Here is a 21,647-nt window from a genome sequence, read left to right on the forward strand (position 1 = left end):
CACACACACACACACACACCGCCATGCTCGAGGGAGGACTCGATCTTCCGGTGTGACATGGCGCCCTAGACTGCGTGGCCACTCTGCACGGCTGAACCCAATTTCTGTTCTTGTGCCTGTATATACAATAACATCCAAAATATCCCACTCTGACTGTCACACAGTACAAATGTCTTTATTCTGAACCTACTTCGCTTGGTTGGAATAAACTGCTTAGAAGATAATCGTCCTTTTAACAGCAAGAGACTTGCATCTATATAAAATTTGCGATGTGGACAAAATGAATTACGAAATGTCTTATGAACTTTGTCAACGATCGTCCTAATTTTAAATAGACTGTCACCTCTAGAACTCGCAGAGTTATCACTGAAGTGTAGCATTCTCAGATGCAAACAAAAATAATCTCGGGACATAACTTCGTTGAAAACTAGTGTGCTCAAAAGTGTATCTGTGGACCAATAATCACAAAATTTTAACTTCTTAACTTGCACCATTAGATGCAACAGCAACAAAACAATACATTTCCTCAAATCGAGTCTTTCCACTTTGACAGTCGAGAATTCACAGGTTCTGTAGTATTTTCTCTGGTGCAAATGTAAAAACAATTTTTATTGTCTGCAAATAAGTTGCAACAGTTCTTCAGACATAAATATCACAAAAAATGAAAGAACGCTTGGGTCAGTATCTAGTTGATATTTGTGTCCTGAACTCAAGTAATCAAAGTAACGGTTTAACAACTGGAAATCGATTTCTTTCCCGTCAAACATGTCGCTTAAGCACGCTCTTTTCTGAACCATTTCACTGTCAGTCTATAATTACTTGTATTAAGAGGAAGTGCTGACTGTAACTCTTCCTCTCACCTCTGATGTCAAGGGTTGAGGACTACAGCTTCAAGATTCTGTTGAAGACTAATCATTACTAGCAACACTCACTGTTGCTCCTAGTGAGCATATCCAGGATCTCTTTACCTGTGCATTACGGCAATGTGATGTTTCTCCCGTAGAAAACAAGAAAACTAATGAAAACACGGGAAGCAAATTCGAATTCTGCAAAGAGGGAACACAGCAAACAAACATATACGCACTGTCAAACTATACAGTCAGACCACTGAACAGCTATTGGAAGAGAAGGGTGGAATGACAGCTCTGTCTGTCATGCTCAAGTAGCTGTGACTCAGTGCACCTAAACTCGTCCCTAGAGGTGGAAAGGCCAGTGTCACACTAAGCGTCAACACATCCTTAGCACTGCAGGGAAAGCCAAGGGCCGAGCTTAAACAAGTCGAGTGCGCCAGGGGAACGGCGAGGCATGATGAGTTAACACGTCCCTAGCAGTCAAAGGGTTAATACGTTCACCTCTAAATGATATCGTACTTTTCACAGTACAACTGTTGTACAGTTCACAATAAATGTTCGAGTATCCCATCATCAACTTTAATGCATACTCTCGGGAGAACATGTTGTGTTGCTTGGCTGAGTGCCTCTGCACATTCCGTAATAAGGACGGCATCGTCTATGATGTGACCAAGCATCTCATCTCACGAATTCACCTTTTGTTTGTATTCCTCTCTGATTTCATCCAACCCCACAAACAAAAACCTAATGCCATAAGGTCTTGCAATCTTTGTGGCAAATTAATTATAATTGTACTACCACAAACAAACCAGCAATATGGTAATGTGCATTCTTGTCATATCTCTGACCTTGATCATTCCACCTGGGACACATTGTATTGTGTGCAATAAAAATTTCTATGATCCCACTGCATACCTTAAACGTAAGGTCGAAATGGCAGTGATTGTGGTATTTTCTGTTTTAAAGATGGAATAAAACAATACACAGCAAGTATCATCATTACCTGGGCTGTGTTTCAGTAAAACTCAATTAGGAAATGAAACTAAATGACTAACAGTAAAATCCATAAATTTATGCCAAACAATGTGACATGAAAATAAATATAATAAACGTGAAAGTAAAACTTACATTTGTTGTTCGAATGCTGTTCTGAGCTGGAGTATCAGTCTGGCAATTGTAAGGATCTGGATTTTCTTCAAGGTTCCTGAAAAAGATTTATAACAATTGGCACATAGACTGATTGTTATACAATGTCAAAAAATCTCAAACTTAAATTGAAAAACACAAAATTATGATTGTGCTTCATGCTGCCAGTTATGTTGCTAATTGGTTTCTGATTTACAAGGCTACCAAGAAAGAACAGATCTACGTAATCAAAGATGGTAGTATAGATAGATTTTTAAAACAGGTACAGTACAACAGAAATGAAATATTTGTCCTGTTTCCAAACACAGAACATCACAATAGCAACAATACCCCACTAACGCACCAGATCAAATACGGAGGATGGGCACATGCGATAAACAGCTACATTGCAAGTTAAAATTTGTTCTGAAATTAAATTAAAAATTAGAAAACACAGCTGCATATCTAGTACTTGATTCTTTCTAAGATTCTGATGTCAGGGGGAGGAGGGGCAAAAGCAGAGAGAGGGAGGGCAGCAGGGAAGAGTGTGGTGGGAGGTTGCTGGGGAGGGAGGGAAAGTAAGGAAAATGATCCAGAAATAATAATTCATAAATGATCAAGATCAAGTTTTTCATCACAGCTAGTAATGGTATGATTGTAATTGAGGGGTGAGAAATGAGAATTAATATTAAAAGAAATCACAGTGTCCATGAAACCAACAGCTAAACAAACGCTATCAGTAGAGTTGGGGGAGGGTGGGCGTGCCAAACTACGGACTGTTCCTCGTTTCCAGCATATGGAACAGTGTCTCAAATGCTGGAGTGGCCCAACGACTTTTTAAGTACGAGAAGCCAATAAGCTGGCTTGAACAGTCAAGTGTTCATCAGAGACAAAGGTATCATCAGGAGTGACCCAAGGAAGTGAGATAGGGCCACTTTCTATCTCTATATAAATAAATGATCTAACAGGTAGGATGAGCAGCAATGTGCAACTGCTGGTAATGCAATAGTTTGCGGGAAAGTGTCATTCTTTGAGTGACAGTAGGAGGACACAGGATGAGTTCGGCAGAATTTCTATTTGGTGTGATGAATGGCAGTTTGTTCTAAATAAAGGTTGAGTACACTATAACCTTAGTGGAGACAGTCAAGGCCAGGGCGACAATGGGTGACAGTATTTAAGTAAATGGGAGCCATTTTTCTCTCTCTCGAGAAAGTGATAATACACTGTTGTGGCTCAAAATTTGGTTAATGGGAAAATAAACATTTTTTAAAAACATAATAATGCAACTGGATGTAGTGTCTGCACAAATCATCAACTATTTAAATGGACTTCCCACAAATCACAAATTGGACTTTCAGAAACCTATTATTTTCCTCCATATCAATCTTGCATACTGACTCCAACGGTAACATATATATTTGGATTTATATGGAGGCTTACCTAGAAGCATTATTCCCGAACATGATTCATTAATGCAACAAGAGGGAAAGAAAATGATGCTGTAAAACGTGTAGCCACTGTTACAGTGTCTTGCCGAGTACAAATGCAGACCAATGAGGACAATGTTGCTTTTCAGGTTTTGAACTAAATATCTGTCACACATTTAATAAAGTTACCCATTTCTTAATACTGACAAACAATGGTGTCCATGTGACAATATGGAAAAGTGAAATTCCACTTTCACTGTTTGTTCCCGTTGCACATTCCATCTCTCATCAACAATACATGTTGCAGAACAATCTACCACTTGTTCTACAGCCCCCACTACCTCTCTACATTTCTTTCACAACAGTGATTAAAAGCAGCAATTAGCATATTTCTTTTTGATAATAATATTTACTGCTGTCAAATTCTCACTTAAATTTTTTATTGGCTAAAATGGTTTTGACTGATAAGTCATTTTTAATAGCCTATGGATAACTCTCTTGCCTGAAGGCTGGATTAAAATTTGCAGGGAGTCCCCATGTGCGTGGGGCTTCTAGACACATGACTTCCAGCAAATTTTGATGCTATCTTAAGCCAAGAGCTACCCATCAGCTACTCAAAATGAATCATAAATCGAAACTGGTTTAGCCAATTCCAATTTTTCTTCATGTCTACCAAGATCTTCAAAAATTTAGATTGATGTTAAACTAATATAAGAGCTCACACCTGGCCTTTTATTTATGTTTTACTTATGTGATAAAATATGCTGCTCTCTCTCTCTCTCTCTCTCTCTCTCTCTCTCTCTCTCTCTCTCTCTCTCTCATGTGCGCCCACACATATACGAACACAAGCGTGCATACGCACACCCAAAACAAGAGGTGCGAGGAACAGAGAAACAAGAAGTTTCATTTAAACAATTTGTACCATAAAACGTGGTGAAAATGGAAAAACTTTAAAACAATAGAAACTACACAGCATTACAATAAAATTTGGAAACCAGTGCGTCCATCGGCAGTATTGCCCTTGAGGAACACATTCATGAACACTTTGTGTTTCAATAGTGAATACCGTAGCTTCTAGAGCACTGTAAATATGTAGGTGGTGATTCCCACGTTTATGCATATTCCGAAAACTTGGTATACAGTGGTGTGTGGTTGGGAGTTGTGTTTCATTAAAATCAGTTCTTCTACCGAGAATTGTGTTCCAAATTCAGGTACTCCTTAGTTTTTGGTGAGTATTAAATATATTTCTTCGTTTCATTTTATTTTGCTCGAACAAACACACTATTTAAAAAAAAAATGGGGTGAATAGCATCAGTATAAAATAACCCTATTATCGGGCTTACATTTGGTTATGGGGTATTACCTGCTTGTGTTTTGAATGTTTCGTTCTATTTAATTTCCAGACTGATTAAAATGCCCAGAAATTACAGTCCTGACCCTCGTGGGAAACCCTACACAAAGAGAAGCAAGGATGAATTAGGCCAAGCCATTGCTGCTGTTAAAGGAGGGAGCAGTATTAGGCAAGCTGCCAGAAATTTCAGCGTTCCATCCACAGTTCTCCACCGACATTTGAGGAATAAGAATGTGCACCCCCAACGAGGACAAACTGCACTCTCCACAGATGAAAAGGCGTTGATTGTGGACAGGCTCGCTATTTGTGCCGAGTGGGGCTATCCCTTTGGCGGGCTGACTCTGCGATCGTTTGTCAAAGGATTCTTGGACCAGAGATGTAAAATTGTTAAAAATTCAAAAATAATGTTCTTGGTCATGAATTCGCTGTTAGCTTTTTGAAGAGGCACAAAGAAAAATTAAGTCTAAGACTGCACCAGAACATAAAAAGAGCATGTGCTTCTGTGTCGAGAGCTGTCCTGCGGGAATATTTTGATCATTTAGAGATGGAAATTGAAGATGTTCCCCCAAGTAATATTGTGAATTTCGATGAAACAAACTTAGCAGATGATCTGGGACATGCGAAAGTGATTACGAAAAGAGGATTAAAATATCCTGAGAGAGTCATGAATACATCCAAAGCACCAACGTCAATTATGTTTGCTGCTGCAACAAATGAACTTCAGCCTGGTGACTTTGTCATTGTTATCACTCAAAGCACTTGTATGCTTCATGGATGGATGGTGTTCCCAGAAACACCAGATTTAATAGAAGTGAAAGAGGGTGGTTTGAGGCTCAGTGTTTTGATGACTGGATTACCACAATAGTTTTGCCTAATTATAGGAAGTTAGAAGGCTCACAAATTTTAATCGGTGTCAACCTTTTCCACTCATCTTTCAGTAGCTTCAGTCCAGGCTTGTGAAGAGAATGGTGTAAGAATTATTTTTCTTCCTAAAAACTCTACGCATCTCACTCATCCTCTTGACATGACATTTTTCATCCACTGAAGACCAGCCTGCAAAACATTCTCCAAAAATGGAAGTTGGGTTCTGGTCATATGGAGACCACCATTCCAAAGGATATGTTCCCCCGATTACTACACCAGCTAGTAAGGACTCTGGAAGTAAATGCCGAAAGAAACATCCAGGCTGGTTTCGAGAAATGTGGATTCTGCCTGAGAGAGTAATTAGCAGAGTTCCTGGTGTTGAAGATGATGGTGAAGGACCTGCAAATCCACAGGATGTTGATGGCGCCCTCATAGAACTGCTCCAAGAATTTCAAGGGAGCGATGAAAGGCCTGCGAGAGAACGGCAAACCAGGGTTCCAGTGCAGGCTGGGAAAAGTGTGTCAGTACATGACTTCCCAGATGATGAAAAGAGTACTGCCTCAGACAAAAGTGACGATGTTTCTGAAGATAATGGCTCACCAACTCTCTCCACCAATGAATGTGAGAACTCAGGTGAGGGCACAAGCACAATCAGTGGATATGAAGTCTTTTCACCTTATGAACTTCAGCCTGGTGACTCTGTCATTGTTAGATTTGACACAAAAAAGGGACACAGGAGGTTCATAGGCACAATTATTACTGTAACTATGCCAGAAAGGGCTGTTAAGTGCCTTCGAAAAAGGGATGGGAAAAAGAATACTGTCTTTGTTTTCCCAGACGTGGACGATATATGTGAGGTGACCCCAATACAAGCGGAGAGAAAGATAAAAGTCACTAACATTCAAAGGGGTCAAACCACCTTTTTTGTGGATCCCATGTTTTTAGAATAAGTTGTAGTGTTATTTTAAGTTTTCTGCGTAAAATGTATTTCTTTTTATCAATAAAATAATTATATTCGTATGTATACTTCTTTTTTTCTATTTCACAATCATCTTTTACTTTTTTAAAAAAATAAGCCAGTGATCCTAATCACAAAACAGGTGTCTTAATGGAATAATTTGGGAAAATACTATGACTGATCCTATTCACCCCAACCTTCAGAACAATAGCATCAAAGCATTTAAAAAATTATTAACATTCATCATAAACAATAAAGAGAAAGCCATATATTGGATTCAAAACTACAGATGAAGACACACAAAATAGCTTTTGTTTCATTTCTTTACATCAATTGGTTGAGTGGATTCACATCTTTGAACATGAAAAGTGATCCTATTCACCCCATTTTATGATATTTATATTAATTTAACAATTAAAAAATTGTGAATTTCTTACAGTGCCCTTGCCAAAACATTCTCTAGTGCATTTGGTACAAGCAGTGAATCAACTTCTCCACCAATTAGCTGCAAATTGCGTTCTTCCAACATGATAATTCCTCTGCGACAATCCACTGGTCCAATAATGAGTATCTGTGGAATAAAAATTGATTTACCAAACTTTTTGCCAATTACAATTGGTTTCTTACTATGGCATTACAACTTCTGTAGCACAAACCTTGAATCCTGGAACAATCTGTTGGTCAAGTGCTCTTACAGGCTTGTATTCAATAGCTTTTATTTCTTGCACTCCATCACAAAGCATCAACTGCAGCACCCTCTTTGCAGATGGTTCCCATGACTCCTTTTGCTTTTCAGTCGCTTTAACATTTTCAAGTGGCACATTTCGAATTGCCTGGAGCTGTGAGTAAAATGATTTTGCAATGTCACACATTGATTCAACCTGAAACAAGTAATTTTATCTCCTTACTCGCAAAGATTATCTGAAACACTATTTATGAATCACAGCTGCAGAACTGGGCAATAACTAATAACGGCTAAAATTTGAAGGGACAGGAAGGCCAGTCAATTACCGTCATAAGATGAAACTTCCAGAATTGCCAACAGAAATACATAACTACGAAAGAACGTATAAAATAACACTCCAACCTTTTCAAACTTGATGATCCTTCATCTGTGATGGAAAAGGGTTTTGTTGAGGAATCCAAAAAGGGAGGGTGTGGGGGGTGGTCACTCAGACCCTAGACTCAAATGAAACTCATTTCTGTGAGGACTAGAGGGGCAAAGATAAAGGAAAAGGAGGACAAAAGCAATACATTACTAATAATTGTCAGCTTCAGTTATCCAGAAATATATAACAGAAAAACCGAGAAGTAAATACTGATTGAAGAGGAAAACAGAAAATGGAAACTGGAAAGAATAATTCAGTAAAGAAACAGAAAGTGAGTAAGAAAAGAAAAGTGAGATAAGGGGATACTGTAAGTGACGAGGGCAAACAGAAGTGGATGGGGAAGAAGAAATGAGTAAATAACAAAACAAGAAATGATTCTAGGAAAACAATATAAGAAGCGGATTGGAAGCGGGAGAATTATGCTAACAGGAGATGTGTCCATGTTGGTGACAAGATGAGGAAGAAATGTTGGGAGAGGTAGTTCCCATCTCTGGAGTTTGGGACGAACTCATGATGAGTGGCAGAATCTAAATGGTCGTTCAGCCACGAGTATCAGATGTTGTGAAGGCAGACAGTTCTGTAAATTTCCATGATGAATTTTCACTCTGCAGCGAAATGTGCCCTGATATGAATCTTCCTGGCAGATTAAAACAGTGAACCGGATCGAGATTCAAACTTGGGACTTGCCTTTCGCAGGCAACTGCTACCATCTCTGACCTCATACTCTAACTGCCACTTTTCACTTCATCTTTGCCTATCTTCTTCCTCACAAAGGGCGAGTTCATCTTAACTGACTAACTGCTCAGACTGCACTTTCCAAACATTCCAAAATTAGGAATATTATTTCCTTTATTTTATCTTGTAATTTCAGTGTTTTGGTTGGGAGTACTAGGAATTGTGGATCCTGAAGATACATACCGATAGGTTTTACTGTCTATTTCAATTTCAACAACACTATTAACTGAAATGACTGTGTTACACTAATAATATTACTATCACCATTACCAACACAATCACCACCAAAGCTGGTAGGTGATACTGGCAACACTGGCTCTTTCACTACACATAACCAATCTCCATAGATGGACAAAGTAGTTACAAATCAGTACACACGCATATATAAGGCTGAAAACGTGCTAAGCTTTCAGATTATGTCATTCAGAGCTAACTAGATTCTATGTTATGGCAGACCGAGACACACCAATAAGAGAGATAAATGAACTTTACTTTAACTGAATACAATAAACCAGTCATTCGGACTTGAGTACACACTATTTGGTTCCAATCCATCAATAGTAAATGATGCTGTTGCATTAGGACACTTCTTACAATGATGACATCAGTGCAGCCGTATCACTGGAGAGTGGTAGGGCTCAGGGACAGTCCACAAGATGGGTCCAACTGAGGTAGAAGCTCACAGCTGGTTGGAGATAGATATGGCTGCTGTGGAGACACAGCAGTGCTGAAAACAATGTCTGCCTGAGAAACATGGGTGCCTACATGCTGGCAATGTGGCGCAGATGTGGCCGAGAAGAAGGGGGTGTCACAATCAGAGACATGGGTATGGTTGTCTGGAGGCAGGAGGCCGCCGGGAGACTGATGATGACGAGACCAGGTGAGACTCGGGCCTGCATCAAAACTTAAAGAGAAGAGCCTCAGCATATGCTTGAGGAAAAGAACAGAGAAAGGGAGTGATGGCTCGATCACAGGTGATACAGCAGCAGGAGATAGTGCAGTAACGGAAGAAGGGAACTTATGCAGGAAAGGAGGAGGTGACATTGATGTCGAAAGGGCCGGCAACAGGGAGTATGGCAGTGGTGGAGGCCAGACATTTGCTGGAATGCAGTGGTGATGTTGGGAGGCAGCAGAGAACAAAGCGCACAAGTGGCATTGAGGGCAGTACAGGAGAAGTCAACTCCGGAAGCACTTGACCCACCATCACGGCAGTGACAGAGGCGGCTGTGAAGGAACTGGCAATGGGTTGATGGGATGTCACTGGATGCTGACAGGCTCATCCAGAAGAAGATGGTCTGGTTAGATGTCGGTTGGAAAGTGATGGGCTTGACCACAGTAATACTGGAGCAATCGGACATTCGCTGGGAAGTGATGGGCTCAAACAGGCGACTGTCAGCCAGGAAGTGACAGGATTGGCAGAGAGTGACAACAAAGGCATTGTTCACAGTCAAGAGTGTCATGTAGGTTAGTTTCTGTAGAAGTTCATTGTTCCAATGCATTTGCAGCAGCAGCAGCAATTGTGCCAATACAGCTGAGAGCTATAAGCTATTCTGAATGAGACATGTGTGGCAAGAGAAGGGAGAAAAGAAAAGGCAATCATCCTACATACGTAACTCGACACACACACACACACACACACACACACACACACACACACACACACAATGCAGGCTCATTGTCCAATTTTTTGTTATCATGGCCTAGGAAGCCACACAAAATGAACTACATTTACACTCAGGCTGAATACATCAGAACAGTCATTCAGATTTGAACAAATTCTACTTAGTTTCAGTCCCCTCAATTCACTAAGAGATTCCTCATGAGGATGGTGTCAGTGCAGCCATATGAGAGCGGTAGTGTGTAGGCACTCAGATGCAGATGTTGCTGCTGCTGAGAGATGGTTCCCTCCTACGGATTGATGACACAACCAGCAGAGAAAGCAGTGATGGTGAGTTGTACACAGATGGGCCAAGGGCGCGGCCGATGTCACCTCTCGGCACGGCGAACTCAAACGAAAGTGAAGGCATCGACGGCTGGTATGGAGAACTCGAACGAGGTGCAGAGGAAAGACTCAAGGTGTGGCTTTGAGCGGAGATGTCGGAGGTCGATGTGGATAATTCGGTCTGGACACAGAGTAATTCCAAGCAAACAGCAGTAGCAGGCAAAGGGAGCTCCAACGGGAGGACTGCCAATCGCAGAGGGTGCTATGACCCATAGTGACTCCTGATGTTGAAATTGGCTCTGTTTGGGCAGGCAGTTATCCTTTACAGCTGCCTGGCAGAAGAATACTTCTGTGAAGTCAGTGGAAGAATAAACTGCACCCAGGAAGGTAGTGTGCTAATTGTAGCGCCTCTAGCAACGGCAGCCTGCAGTATTCGTCTGTGTTGCACACCGGTGGATCCCAGGGGGATACTAAACAAAAACAAACACACACACACACACACACACACACACACACACACACACACACACACACACACACACCTGACTGCTCAAGCATGCTGTAGTGCCAGTACAGTGTAGTAGCCATGCAGATACATGTGTGGTTTATGTGCCTATGAACCACTCAAAAATAATATTCTATTTATTTTATTTTTGCTCATGAACTGTTATTTTACATGCATTGGCAATAACAAAATGTAGAGCTTGTTGGAAGTACAAGCACAGTTATTCTGGTCACTGACTGCTTAATATGAACTAACTTCAGTGTGTTAGCTATTTTTTCCTCTACCTCTAACAGTGTTCTTCCAAACATGTCAATTTTCTGCCTGATATTTTCTTCACTGCATCAAAAAGTGGACTATGCCTGTCAGTATACACTTACCATTTTTCACTTCAACAGCTGACCTGCAACCCATGGGAAAATAAGCTCTTTCTCTTGCCACATATACTTGCCGAAGGTACTAACCAATCTAAATAATAACACCTAATAACTATAATTATTATGCAAAAGAAGTAAATACTGCTGTACAAATACAAATACCTGCACTCATAACCCAAGACCCTGTACATGTGTATTTAATACTATTTGTTCTCTGAAGCATTTATGCAGGGTTGTACTATATTCAATTCATAATTACAGTACAGCACACCATAATATGAGCAGTAATTCGTTTGGCAACCACTCCTCCACAGCCTTGTATATCATACACTACCACTCCACCCCTCACCTCCCTCTTTCTCTCCTACCCACTAACCAACCTTCCCAGCAACCCCCGTGCTTCATTTTTCGCTCTACCCAATAGAATCTATCATCCCAGAAAGCAGCAGAGCCTATACAACATACATTGTCGAGACAATGTAACTATGCAACTATATGTATTTTTATTTTAGAGTTAGTTCTGAAGAAGAACATTGTCCGAAAGCTTGCCAATATGTTCAGTTTTGTTTGTTTACCTGCTCAATGCCTTAAATGTACCCCAGTTGATACCTTTACGCATCTCATTATTCCACAAAGAACTTTCCATTGCAATATTTGAGGAAGTTGTTAATGTCCAAAAATAATAGTTCACTTGTCCTCTCTACTGCTTTCTCCTTCACAGAATATGTTAGGCATTTCTTACCTCATCTTCAGTATTAGTAGTTCCCACAACCTTTTCCTACATGTAATGGTATATATCACTGGTTCAGCTTTTATATAAGACTTTACATGCTGTTCCTGATGAACAACACGAAAACAAACAGTGTAATGCGAAACCACAACTCAGCTGTGGCAGCAGAAACACACTTGAAGGAGAACACGCTACTTCGAACTAGATTGTGCAAGTGTGGTTTCTTATGTTGGAACCAATATTTATGCCTACCACAGTAAAGAAATCTAAAGTGAAGCTTAAGGTTTAGTTACAAAAATGAATTGTAACACAAGGTACTAGTTAAATGTGACTTAGTGGAATCATGTAGACACAGAATGTACCTGAGAAACACTATTACTGAGCCCCATTAGGATGAACATTTAGGCTCAAGAGATAATGCTGCAAAAACAAACTAAGCAGATACTAGTTCCTGTGGATTTACTATCACGTTTCAAGGCAATTTTGCAGGCCTGGAAGAAACTCGTTTTCAAGATGGGATCAGGGCACTGGAATATCGGCAGACCAAGTGCATTAATCTACAAGGAGACTACATTGAAAACTAAAAAAAGTTTCAGTGATGTAAGTACTTTTTTTTTTTCTACTCTGTTCCGAGAACTTTTCAAACCACCCTCATATTCCATCTTGGACTCTCCGTCTAGTGTCTGCCACATTATTTTCCTATACCTCATCAAATCTTCAATTCTGTTCCTTACAATCTGTCTTCTTTCTTGCTAAGGTCCTACGTTTGTGTGATGTTCGCCACATCCCACACAAAAACCAATGGAAAAGTTCTTATTTCTTTCTGTTAGTCTTATATTTTTCTGAGCTCTGTACACTACTACCATGATTATCCTCATGATTGTTATTAAGGATGAGTTTGCTTCAAGCATATGTTAGAGAAACTGCCTGTACATGCCATGAATGATATTGAAGCAGGCACTGTCCCATGTATTTTTGCGTGTAGATCCATCCTCCCTATATGGTGTCTGTGGCCATACTGTACTTATATTCAATGTTTTCTGAACACATTAAAATCCTCATGTCTCAAACTCTCTTGGGTAGAGGAGCAGTACCTCTCACATATTTTTCAAGCCTGCAGTACCTTGGATACATGAGTAACATACTAACATACTGAGTGTCGACCAGTGGGAGAATGGCACAGAATGTTGGTCTTCCATCTCTGTAGATGAAAGGAATAGGAATTGGCCTATAAAATTTTAAATTATAATTTTGAGCAGAATAGCTCTGAGCTGCCACAAGCTCAGCACTTAAGCCATCCCAACACCTCTGCAATTATTACTTCATGGCGGCTGTTGCTGCCACGATGGACAAGGGTCAAAGTGCTGCTCTCCTACTCATCGAGATGCTGGATGCCTGCTAGTGTCCGACATTCACTTCAGCTGGGCAGAACAGAACTGTCCTGACAGCAGTATAATAAAAATATAAAGTCACAGTACTGCCAACTTATGCTGACCACACAAGGCCTCAGCACTCCTGGAACAGTAGCTACCGCCATCCTTACAGCACCGATTCTCACTACCATGGGCCACAAGGTCGACACATGACTGCACCTGTGAACTGGAGTAATAAAGAGCTTACATGTGTCCAATCATTTTGCTGCACTGCTATGTTTTGGTGACAGCAGTAGGATTGTTAAAGTTTGATGACCATCAGCAATGCAAGTAAGTAGCAGCATGTGTGTAGAAACTCTCAAGGGGTTTTGTTTACATCTGTCCTGCATTCTTGTTTGTCTCCTCTTTCCCTTCTGTGTAGAATACATCAGGAATTAAAGCTACTGTACTTTGGAAAGGTATAGGCAAGTGTAAGTAGGTCATGTAAACAGTGGACATGTAGGCACAATTTAATGCTACATGTAAGTTAAAAGTTTAGGAGCTCTCCAAGGTTCTACAGTAGAGGTTTGACATCCACAGAGTACCTGAGCTTTATGCAGAGCTCTCCTCCTCTTTCATAGTTTGTCAGTGGGATCGCAGAACCAGTGGAGCACAATACACTGGACAGTTCCCTCAGTGTGAGCGGTAAAGTTTAGGGATTAAGTGATAGTTCTCCAGTTCTTATGGGCATTATAACATGACTGTAGTGAATCTACAACTTACTTAATTTTTATGACTGGTTTACATTAAGCCCTTCTTCTGAACATCTGTGTGTGTATATGTTACGGGTACGGTGGAATGCATTTAGGAATGCTGAGATTCAAATTACATATGATGTTACATTTATGGAAGAGATTCACATAGGAGTATAAAGGAGACATTTTGCTGTAGTTGGAAGTAAAAGATTAAGAAGTAGGCTACACAAACTTCTACGTGAGAAGTCCAATTATGGAGAATGTGTAATGTTGTGATGTGTATAGTGGAAATTTGACATGATTAATTTAGTCTGATAGGGAAGCACTGATGTTCCATATCGCAACATATTGATTATTCTGCGAAGTGTGATACCTAGGTTAGGGTATGTGATATGTTTTTAAGGTTAAGTACGAGAGTCAAGGAAGAAAGCATGTGAGGAAGAGTAGGTACATGGATTCTTAATGCAACAGAATGCCTCCTGAACCCCATACAACAACACTACTGTCACATGAACTTATGACTGTCCTGGATTGTTACGCGTTTCATGGATAAGCTTCGCCTAGAAGCTCAGTGTAGGATAGCACACAAATGTTTGGAGGAGGCAGTGTGTGGCCCACGAAAAAAGAACTGTAGCATGAACGTTGTGGACAACAGCAAACAAGTGGAGTCAGGGGTAGCACACATGTCAGATAGACTAGGATCCACGTCACAGAACTTGTGCATACTTTATATAATAGGCCAGTGACTACAACTATACCACGTGGGATAGTGAAGACAATATAAGTATCAAGAGGGGACCAAAGTGTACAGACATGTTGTAGCTAACTTAGGACTAATATTGTGGACAAGTGTTCTGTAAAATATGAACTGTGAGACTAATTCCTTGTTGCAGCGAGACTCTAAAACGCTCAAGCATTCGATGGACTGAATTACTCCACGAGCCACAAACCCAGGCCCAATGCCAAAATCTGAATGTTTGCCGACCCACAAGCTCAGCACTTACGCCATGCTAGTAGATCTACAACTACAGCCCAGATGCTGGGGCAATCACCAGCATTTCATTACACTTCACTGATGCTTAGCAGGTCATGTAAATGATTTCAACCACAACAAGAACTGACTTTTCATATAAAGGTTGACCATCCTGACAGGCAGGACATGCCAAAACAGCTGGGACTCAAATCAGTGTCCGCTGTGTGTTAAGATTCCACCATGAGGAGACCAACATCCCTCTGCCATCTTCTGGGTCCCAGCCACAGCCTGTGGGGTCTGTCAGCCGCCGTCTGAGAGATTCTGATCCCGGCTCTGAGCCACAGCCACTGCCACCCACTGCTAGGACTGCACACTGGTCCATTCTGACCACAGTTGCAAGAGCAGAAGCATGCCTCCTGATGCTGCATGGGGCTGAATGATGGACAACTAGCAAGTCTGCCGAGGTGCTACATTTATGAAAGTGCGGACACCACAAGTGCAGCCATCCCGGCCCGGGTCGCCCACTTCCACTTCTGCCTGCCTCCTGTGGACGTTGTATCAATGCCTCACCAGCCTGTAAGTCAATAAACTGTTTGTCACCACTGGTTGCCTACATATTCTGTAGCAAACCACCACCTCCACCAGAGAACCCCTCACTCACAACCAGCAGCCCACTGTAGATTGCAGACTTTTTTTCCCCTGGCAGTTCAAGTCCATTTCACCACCTTTCAGTGCTCTCTAAATGTAAAAAAAGAAGTTGCACTCTGGTTCAAAACACACACTAACTGTAGATTCTCGGCAAGTAGTTAGTTAACTGGTTAAGTATTTCTCAGGATATATTTCCTTCGATAAGAGAAAGTGCAGCACAACTAATATACAGGGAGGCGCACAAAATGTGTTACCATTTTGTTTTTGAATATAAACTTTATTGTCAATGCAATCTGGAAGAAACATATACTACAATGAAGAGCCATCCATGGAGATTTATCCTAAGTTGGCACATGCTCAATATGTCCACCATTTCGTTTCCTAACTTCCTTCAAACATACACTGAAGTTAGTGATTACCCTATGGCACATGTCTTCCGTAATTTCACTGCAAGCTTGAAGAATAAGTCTTCTGAGCTCCATTAAATCACATGGACGTTTCGGGAAAATTTTCTCCCTTAGGAACCCCCGAAGAAATAAATCACATGGATTGAGGCCTGGACTATTGGGGGGGGGGGGGGGGGGGGGGGGGCAGCAATTTTGTCCGTCATTGAAGCGACCTGTAAACCTGAGTGAAATGATCTGCATGTTGAAATGCTCGTGTAAAAACCCCAACATAGTGTTTGCAGCATGTGGCCTTGCTCCATCTTGCATGAACCACTGTTTGTTGAAGGGCAAGGCAGTAGCAACAAGCTGTGGAACGAAGCTATTGTGAAGCATGCTCAAATAATGCTCGCTGTTCACAGACTCATCAAAGAGAAAGGGTCCAATAAGTCCGTGACTGGAAATTGCAGCCCACGCTGTAATCCTCGGAGCATAATGTTATCGTTCTGAAGCACTTGTGGGTTTTTAGAGGCCCAAAAGTGTACATTTTGTTTGTTAACCACACCGTCTAAATGAAAATGCACCTTGTCTGAAAACCAAACATTGTTGAGATTTTCTTCCCTATCCTCCGCCCACTGAGCAAACAGTAGTCTCTGCTGCCTGTGTTCTTCAGTGAGCTTCTGTGCACAGGTCATCTTGTATGGGTACATATGGACGTCACTTAAGAATGCGTTGAACAGAGCGTCTGGTTATTCCCAGTTGCACTGCTGCCTTTCTACGCGATTTCCCGGGACTTCTCTGTACAGCAACTAGTACCACTTCGCTTCCAATACTGTTCCTTTCTATACAAATTTATCATACAACCTGTGGATGGTCTTCTTGCAAGGGACCCATCGTGAGTTAGACTGTTGCCAAAAACGCCTCTGAGTCACAACAAGGCTTTTCGTTTCATGAAAAAGTAACACAATTGCCGATCGTTGCTGTGTCGTCAGTCTTCCATTGTCAGCCATTGCTGCTTACTAGTCCCCTAGCGGCAGTATCGTGAATTACACGTCATTTCTTAACTCATTTGTTTTTCCAAGCTCTGCTGGTAATGCTGTAGAGATCCCAGTGGGATATCTAATGTGTGTCATAAATTGTGAAAGAAACAATTGGTAACACATTTCGTGTGCCACCCTGTAATTGTAAGGTTGATGACAGCTGTTTTAATCTAATTTCAATAATTAACAGAAGCAGTAAACGACAGAGACTATAAATAAGAAGTTGGTTTCACTAATTGCACAAACAAAACATTATATGAAAATTACATCTTCACCTTTTCTCAATGCACACTTAGTTTTTCAGGGTTGCAAAGTTTACAGATTTCACACCCTCTTTACTATCTTACAAAATAAAATCTGAACCAGAAAAACTCCTCTGACAACTATTTCCAGTGCCTTAAAATTTGTGGCCAATTATCTTGCATCACCTCAATAATTTATTTCATACTGTGGAGTCAAGATGAAAGGGTGTCATTATTGATATCTCCGTAGCAGCAGAAGGTGGTATTTTAGCCTTACCTTTCATATTTTCAGATGTGTGTCTTTTCTGCCAGAATGGGATATAGTCATGTCGTGCCAAAAATGCTTGTTGTAGTCAGCGTGTGAAGTTAGTAAAGTTTTGAATAGGTTGAGTTAACCGTTTAAAGAGTCATAGGAAATGGGCAAATTAAATTAAAGTGGGAAGTATTTGTTTTTGCAAAGAGTACATTTAGTTGATACCAGGGTGTATACACGGACAAGGAAAAGAATTCCCAGATTTCCCAGTTAAAAAAACAATTCCTCCCCAGCGAAAATACAGTTTTTCTGTGTTAAGCAACAGTATATTTTTTGTCAGAACTGTAATGGTTATGGTTTTATTCACCCGCGTAGAATTTCTTGGCACTTTAGAAAACGAAACTCAGAGAAAAAAACACGTTTTGGAAAGATCTCCAGCATGCACACTGCATATTTTCGTATTATGAAAGTATAAATTCGAATTCCATCAAAGACCGCATGTTCCTTTCTGAATCATTAAAATCGAGTTTGCGATGCACTTTTGTAAACAAGTCATAGTTCATGACATGTGATGTAGTCAGCCAATAGCAACAGCACTGTTAAATAGCATGAACACGTAAGTAGCAAAAGTTAATGTTCTAAATTAATATACAGAGTTGCTTTAAAAAAAAAACTTTCACATATAATACTGGTCTCTGATATTAATAAGCTACAAGAGAAGCCAAGGTTTCACATGTAATATTGGTTTTCTTTGTGTGTGTTACACTGTAAGATACATCACACAAATGTGCCAGTAAAATTTAAAATAATGACATAAATGTCTGGTCTTCTGGGCTCAAAATTCTTCAAAGTGACTGGTCCCCAAAGTGTTAAGTTTTAAATGAGAGCGTAACCCTCTGTGATTTAAGAAATTCATTGCACATTCTCTCACATAACATAATTCATCTTGCATAAATGGAAATTTACTTTGGAAGTAACGCTTTTCAAATCACCATTCGCAATATTTTCCCAAGACCTGTTAGAAATAGGTTTGTTTCAGCAGTTGCCAGAGAGCACCTGATAACACACATCACCTCACTTGCGCAAGCTACTATGATGCAGGAAGCCCGTGTATTCGTATGGGTAAAACATTAAAAGATCTTACATTATGTCATAAAAGAAACAAGACATTAGAGAAAACAGCAAGACCATCGAAATTTTGGGAACCATACTAAAATGCATAATTCTGCTTAAAGTGCAGATTCGTATATCCAGATCCAGATGTAAATTTTCCTGGAGTATCAGTACTGTATTATCTCCTGTTTGGTTCTTTATTATGGCATAATACCATACATGCTAGAAGATGAAAACATGCTCTTCAAATGCAGTGAACAGTTGAAACTAGCCAACAGTGTGGAATTAAACACTATGTTTTAAATAAATTAACTGCCTCAGAGGAAAAATGAATAAAAGTCACATTTCTAGTGAACCGACAAAACTAACTTTGTTCTGCATGGCGATTAATGCTTGACTATCAGAAAGGTGGAAATAAAATAAAATCTGAAATCAATAACATATTTTAGCCTTCCGTAATTATGTGAATGTATTTTAATTCACTTGATAGCTCCTGGCCACAGAAATCTGTTTCGTTTTCATTTGATGTGAGAGCAATAAACGAAGAGGAAACAGCAAAATCACTAAACGTAAACATGGGGCACGTAGAGACTATCCACTTCCCCACTACAACTCAGACTGCTCTGTGCATCAGCCTCGATCTACGATATTTAAAAAACGAGCGACAATACTAGATAGTGACCCCCCCCCCCCCCTCCCTCCCTCCCTCCAGTGTTTGAGGTAGGATGTCAAAAATTTAAAAAATCGGCTGTTCAAAAATGTTCATTTTGTAGCGCACATCTTTCTGAAGAGTCTGATACATTAAACATATGTGTTCAAGAAATGTAAGCCATGTTGTTTGGTCTTAAGTGTGCCAAAGTGTAGTGCCATCCCCTCTTCACACAGCTTACTCCTAACGCATGTCACTATATTTCACTCTGTGGAATTCAAACGTGTAATATTTTGTAATGGATGCCATCAAACTATATGCAGGACAGTGGAAATTAAGATGTCCTGTGGTGCCTCTCCTGCTCCCAGTCGGCCAGTTTGACATCCTGCCCCTCCTTTAAAAGAGTGAGAGTGAGAGTGAGAGAGAGAGAGAGAGAGAGAGAGAGAGAGAGAGAGAGAGAGAGAGAGAGAGAGAGAGAGAGTTAAATAAACAAATAAAACACTCACAATTAATACTAGATAGGATTATTTGTAACCGGGAGAGCAAGAACTCTTCAGAAAACTTGCACTCTTTATTGCTTATTACCTAATAACTTGCAGTTTTGTCCAACATAAAATTAAACATAGATTAAAACCAGTAAAGACAAGAGACAAGCAAGACAGTACACATTTCTTCAATCCTTAAGTCCTGCCATTTTTTCTCTCTCTCTAATCTTGCTACAGCTTTACATAGCGTGCTTTCCTCTCTGGGAAAGAATCTATTACCTCATCAAAGCTCGTCAAAAAGTTTTGCTACATGGGAATCGAAATGTTGTCTAATACTGAAAAAGGTGTTAATACAAATAGAACCCAATATTGGGGTGGTTTCTCAATCTGATTACATGTATTTTATCAGTGTCTGCTAGATAAAGCAAAATAGGCCTGTCTAACATTCCAGCAATTGTAACACACACCAAATTAACGAGACTGTTTTGGCACACAAGGTCATTTTTATAACACAACATAATATAATTCACGAAGTACCAATTTCAAATGCCTATTAGGCCTACAATAAACAAAAAGTTTTATTCTAGGAAATAGCTTCACATTTCATTCATACACTCCAGCTTCTGAAGCATGAAATCGAAAAGCAGTAGTATGAAATTTTTACATAAATTTCAAATCGACATATTCTTCCATAATTTGTGTGATGTCCCCATTTCTTCTCCTTCCTTGTTCTAACAAACAATCCTGCCATCACTAATTCTGTAACTATTCCTGCTAGTGTCAAAACTTATTCTCCGGTTAACTTCAGTAACCCTGCCAAAATCACCGGTTTAGTTATCCCACTTTTATTCTCTAGCTCGGCCTTACTATGTGTTCGTACAACAAGTTTTCTGCGCTGCTCCCAGAATAGAACTTTAGGGGCTGCTAGCTGGGGATTGTACAACTGGCACTTACTAGTGTAGTGGTCTGTCCAAAAATTCTCTGTCACAATTTCATTTTCTTGGATACAACGAGAAGATAATACGTAATCTTTTTTACCTGTTATTCCTGGTAGTCGTTTATTTCCACTCTTGTAGCCTGAATCTATGGATTTCGCTATTTATTATAAGAATGACAATCATTTGCAAACTCAGTCAACTACATAAACAGCGATTGGCATTCACCCATTCGGCTTTATTCCGATCAGCTGGTATAGCTCCGTCCCCTTTTGTCTGCAGGAAAGTCTATTTCTAGATGCAACAGGGATTCTCCTGGCAAAGACATCACGTACACCATGCACGCATCCAAAAATCAACTTTTGATTCATTCAGAAATCAGCTTACAATTTGTTCAAAAACTAAAAAGGATGCATTTCCAAATCATATGAACCAACATACAGTGGATGCTAGGCACTTTGTGAAACTACGTCTTTTTCCTCAAGAATATGAATTTGGCGTGTCTGCCCCCCCCCCCCCCCCCTCCCCACTCTCTCACATTGACGCTCGGGTCATATACCTCATTCTGTGTGTGGGACCTGTACAAAACAGGACTACAGGGGGACACTGAACATATACAGAGAAGGGCAGCACAGATGGTCACAGGTTTGTTTAATCCCTGGGAGAGTGTCACAGGGATACTGATATGTAAACTGTCACGAGGAAGTCTTATTACCAAAGTTTCAAGAACCAGCTTTCAGGGTGTATATGCAGACAAGAAAAAATTCCCCAGATTTCCCAATTAAAAATACATTTTCTCACGGGTGAAAACACACTTTGTTCCGTGTTAAGTGACAGTATACTTTTCC

At 40.3% G+C, this 21,647-nt stretch overlaps 1 protein-coding gene across 1 annotated transcript in view; it reads right to left on the reverse strand.

The window, feature by feature from the left end:
* The window catches only part of LOC126335017 (recQ-mediated genome instability protein 1-like), a 116,410-nt gene that overhangs the window by 64,860 nt on the left and 29,903 nt on the right, over positions 1–21,647 (reverse strand). The window contains exons 3-5 of the mRNA XM_049997843.1: positions 7,233–7,457; positions 7,014–7,147; positions 1,980–2,055 (exon numbers count right to left, since the gene is read on the reverse strand). Coding sequence (XP_049853800.1) covers positions 1,980–2,055; positions 7,014–7,147; positions 7,233–7,457 — 435 coding nt within the window. The remainder of the gene's footprint in view (positions 1–1,979; positions 2,056–7,013; positions 7,148–7,232; positions 7,458–21,647) is intronic.

Source organism: Schistocerca gregaria, chromosome 2 (genome assembly GCF_023897955.1).
Source record: "Schistocerca gregaria isolate iqSchGreg1 chromosome 2, iqSchGreg1.2, whole genome shotgun sequence".
NCBI classification, from domain to species: domain Eukaryota; kingdom Metazoa; phylum Arthropoda; class Insecta; order Orthoptera; family Acrididae; genus Schistocerca; species Schistocerca gregaria.